This window comes from Rutidosis leptorrhynchoides, chromosome 2, assembly GCF_046630445.1.
Source record: "Rutidosis leptorrhynchoides isolate AG116_Rl617_1_P2 chromosome 2, CSIRO_AGI_Rlap_v1, whole genome shotgun sequence".
Classification (NCBI taxonomy): Eukaryota; Viridiplantae; Streptophyta; class Magnoliopsida; order Asterales; family Asteraceae; genus Rutidosis; species Rutidosis leptorrhynchoides.
The window spans coordinates 412624757-412629469 of record NC_092334.1 but is presented as its reverse complement, the minus strand read 5'-3'; the positions used below and the strand labels follow the sequence as shown (position 1 = coordinate 412629469).

Sequence of the window (4713 nt, the reverse complement as noted above, 5' to 3'; positions counted from 1 at the left end):
TAGGTTTTTTCCCCTACTATACATGTTTAAGTTGCACTTTAGCAGCTTATCATTATGTTGTTTGGTTTGTGTAAGTTTTGAACATCAGTTTATGCCAATATTAAACTATTGTATTAGTTGCAGTTTTTGATTGCATTGTGTACACCTTCATAAACACTTTTGTTATCGATTAACGAAACGAGTTCACCGCCGCAACGCGCGTTGACAATACTCTAGTTAATACTATAGAATGATTAAATGCAAACGAACTACGGAAATGATTAAATGCAAAGTTTTAATTGTTAAATGCGAATCTATAAAATTACAAATAACTAATACTCCGTACTAATTTGAATTTACATAAAAGTAAAAAAAAAAAAAAGCAATTAGGCGAACGGGCAATAGCAATTGTAATCAAGAATATGAAAGCTCATCATATTCCTCCCCTGATATTACACTCAAAATTGACCCTTTATATATGTATATATCAAAGTTGATGGCTGTGGTAACGGTAGTTTTGAAGGCTGGTGGCAACGGTGGTTTCGAAGGCCGGTGGCAACGGTGGTTCGACGGACGGTGGCAACTCTATCTTGAATGGCCGGTGGTTTTCGTTTTTTTTTTCAAAAAAAAAAAATCAATGTTCGTTTTAAGAATTGTAAAGGCGATGAAGTTAAGTGTTATTTAAATGTTGATACAGTTGAATTAAATAAAATGAAATTGTAAAAGTTATATTGGATTGAAAAAGTTATTTTGTTTTTTTGTCAAGATTAGAACATAATAACGTTGAAGGACTAAAATACCCTTACGTGTTGTGCAAATGCGATAACTTAACGGGCAAAAATTAACTAGTGTTATCTCCAAGGTTATTCGTGAGATATCTTGATAGTTGGAGGTCAACGAAGTCAAAAATAAAGTTTAAGATCACCTAGAACGTTTGGTACAAAATTGAAGGACCAACGATGAAATTTTGTCTTAAATTAGGAAATCAACACTAACAAAAAAGGAGACTCAATCACATCATGTCATGTTGGTTATTCAAACGACTCTCTTTACCTTACCCTTAGTATATTCATTGAATCGATTGGTGACAATTATTCTTTTTGAGGCAGGGCAAATCGTAATTAACTAAGTCAAATTACTATCAGTAGTCCTCAAACTCTAGTCTTTCATCTAATAAATGCAGCCATACATCTTACGTACCTTATCAACACGCCAACATAAATAGAACGAGATCAACCAAAGTGGACCACCACTTCAAGCCACACGATAACGTTCTGATCGTTCTTTGAACATCCAAACATTCATTAAAAATAGTTAGACTTATTCGCAACACCATCTAATGGATCTCAACACCTTGCAACAAAATTACTTTAGTCTTTTGTTTGTTGTATTTTTCGTTGTTTATTTTTTATTTTTCTTCAATAAAACTCGTAAGAATAACCATGCACCAGAAACATCTGGTGCATGGCCCGTAGTAGGCCACTTCAACTTGTTCGGAGGACCAGATCCTCCGCACATAGTATTAGGATCCATGGTAGCCAAATACGGTCCCGTTTTTACTATCAAGCTCGGACTACGTAGCGTATTGATGGTAAACGGTTGGGAGGCTGCTAAAGAGATTTTCACCACCCATGATGCAATCGTTTCCTCTCGTCCCATGTATACGGCAGCGAAGCTTTTAGGATATAACTACGTCATGTTTGGGGTTTCACCTTACGGTCCATATTGGCGAGAGATGCGTAAAATCACCACCCTTGAGCTTTTATCAAACCGTCGCCTTGAGCAACTTAAGCATGTTCACGTGTCTGAACTCGAGAACTCTATTGAAAACTTGTATGAAAAGTTGAGAGAAAAAAGAGATAGTGAGGGAAAAGTGTTGGTGGACATAGTGAAATGGTTTGGGGAGTTAAATATGAATGTGATGCTTAGATTGGTTTCAGGAAAACGGTATAAGATTGGCGAAGAAGATGAGATGAATAGGTTTCGAGAGGTTGTAAGGGAGTATTTTGATTACTTGGGACGTTTTGTGGTGGCAGACGCGATTCCGTTTTTAGGATGGTTGGATTTGGGTGGTCATGAAAAAACGATGAAACGAATTGCTGAAAAAATGGATCGTATATTTGGTGAATGGTTGAGAGAGCATAGAACGAAGAAGGGTTCGGGTGAGATTGTTGGTGAAAAGAACTTCATGGATGTGATGATCTCGGCTGTAGAAGCCGGAGGTTTCGCAGGTTATGATGCTGATGCAGTTATTAAGTCGGCATGCTTGGTATGTTCTCTGTCTCGAAAAAACTGTCCACCTACCATTTGTCTCATAATAATTATTATTCACTTACAGAAAGTAACTTCTAATATCATTAAGTGGTCTCATTTTACCAATTATTTGTTACTCTCGAACGTTTATTTTTTTAATTAAATTCAGTCAAATTTATCTTGAATATTAGGACAAAATTGACATTTAACAAACATATATTAAATCCAATAAAAATTTTAGGACGGAGGAGTATATCAAAACTTGAGTTTCATCAATAAGAAATGAACTTTTTGCTACAAAATTCGTAAAGTTATTAATATGTTGAGCTAATGAGTTTTATTTGTGGCAAAAAAGTTCATAACTGGCAACCCCGACCAGCCCACAATCGACTGCTAATTCCATAATGTAGGGGCACATACCTAACTCACTCGGCAGTTGTGGCTATAGATGTAGCAGGGGAGCCAGGGATCGAACCCCTACCTCGCCTTATTTGTGACAAACTGCCCCCACCCATTACCAACTGAGCTAATGATTTTCATGCTTGTTATGTTTACAACTTTGACTAATAGCCTTAGCTTATAGATATTGAAATATTTTATAATCAAATATAGTACCTAAATACAAAACAGAGGAATTAAATACAGTAAGATGCAAGCAGAATAACACAGATAAAATGCTGATTGTTTGTTATTGTTGATTACTTCAAATGCATCTTGTAGGATATACTAGCTAGTAGCGCGGATACCATTACCGTCATGTTAACATGGGCTCTTTCACTTCTGTTAAACAACCGCCATGCTCTTCAAATAGCTAAAGACGAAATAGATAATACCATTGGAAAGAACAAACAAGTTGACGATTCAGACATCAATAAACTCGTTTATCTCCAAGCAGTTGTAAAGGAGACGCTAAGGTTATATCCAGCAGCACCATTCGGAGCTCCAAGAGTGTTTTCAAAAGATTGCACTGTATCTGGCTACCATGTCCCAAAAGGCACATGGTTAATAGTCAATCTATCAAGTATACAACGGGACCCATGTATCTGGTCCGACCCGTTAGACTTTAGACCCGAGAGGTTCCTTTCTGAGCCCCATACGCACGTCGACGTTAAAGGTAGAAACTTTGAGTTGATCCCATTTGGTGCTGGAAGAAGGCATTGTCCTGGTATAGCTTTATCGCTTCAAACGTTGCATATCGTTCTTGCAACTCTGCTACAGCATTTTGACATTTATATGCCTAATGATGAAAAAGTCGATATGACTGAGAGTGCGGGACTAATAAACGCAAAGGCGTCGCCACTGCAAGTTCAACTTGTCCCGCGCGAGGGTAGTATTCGTTCTATCTGAAAGTTACTGTAACATATATAGTGTATTGGTGGACGATTAAATGTAAATGAATAATTATGTTTTAAAATAACCAAAACAGGCCTTAATTTTGTATGTTGCTAACAACAATATGAAGTCTAACAATTTCCTAAAAGAGGGCAAATTGGGAAGCCAAAATCAACTAACAAAAGACCTGATTAACAACCAAACAAATGATGCAAGCCATTAGAATTCTATATAGACAAATAGTGTGTTGCATCTGATGACATTGATCATCATCTCTAAATATCATATCTTATCATGTAGTTGCTTTGTTTTGATCGTGTTAATAAGCAGGAATTACACTTACATATGTGGCTAAAATTATGATCATATACGTAGCATACTAAGTGCTCGATGAAATGCCTGAATCAAGTATAGAACTATTCTTGCAATTGTACGACACTTTGTTGTTCGCACCCATGCTTTGGGCCTGCCTTCATAAAGTTTGGAAAGGATAATACGAGTAGCTTTAACGTCCCATTGGTGTTCATAATTTGTGTAGGGTTAGAATTTATGATTGTGTATTTTTTTCATAAAGAACCAAACGTGAAGTAAAATTAATCATTGTGTATTTTTGTTATTAACGCTGAAAGACAATTGTACACGGTAGTTAATGCTAAAGACGTTTATATAATTATATATTTTACTCCTGTTTCATTTTAAATACGGTTAAAAAAATGTACAATTATCAGATTGTTACCCGATAAGACTTGAAAGGGCTAACACGTACAGCCAGGCTAACGCCCTTTTTATATTTTCTTACTAGTTTTATGAGCCCGTGCGTTGCACGGTAATTGTATAAATTAGTTTATGTAATGTTAGTATTGATACTGATCAAATGTATAATAGAATTGCAATGAAAAAACCTTTTATTATTGATAACATGAGTATGAAAGCATGAGTATCGAAAACATTAGTATCGTAAACTTCAGTATTTAATACAATTACGATACATCGGTCAAGATATCTGTCCCAATGTTATTTGTGGTTCGGCTAAAAAGGTTTTAAAACGTAAAGGAAAGGAGGTTTCTAGTGAGGGAACGTTCACGCTTATAGACACCGCTGATGACTTAGAATGTGGTGAGGCGATTCAAAAAAAGTTCATTGAGTCTA

At 36.0% G+C, this 4713-nt stretch overlaps 1 protein-coding gene across 1 annotated transcript; it reads left to right on the top strand.

The window, feature by feature from the left end:
• Positions 1 to 1175: 1175 nt before the first annotated feature.
• On the top strand, positions 1176 to 3672 carry LOC139892306 (cytochrome P450 CYP82D47-like). Its single transcript, XM_071875365.1, has 2 exons — positions 1176 to 2248; positions 2953 to 3672. The coding sequence occupies exons 1-2, from the start codon at positions 1319 to 1321 to the stop codon at positions 3577 to 3579; spliced, it is 1557 nt and encodes a 518-aa protein (XP_071731466.1). The 5' UTR covers positions 1176 to 1318; the 3' UTR covers positions 3580 to 3672.
• The last annotated feature ends 1041 nt before the right edge of the window (positions 3673 to 4713 follow it).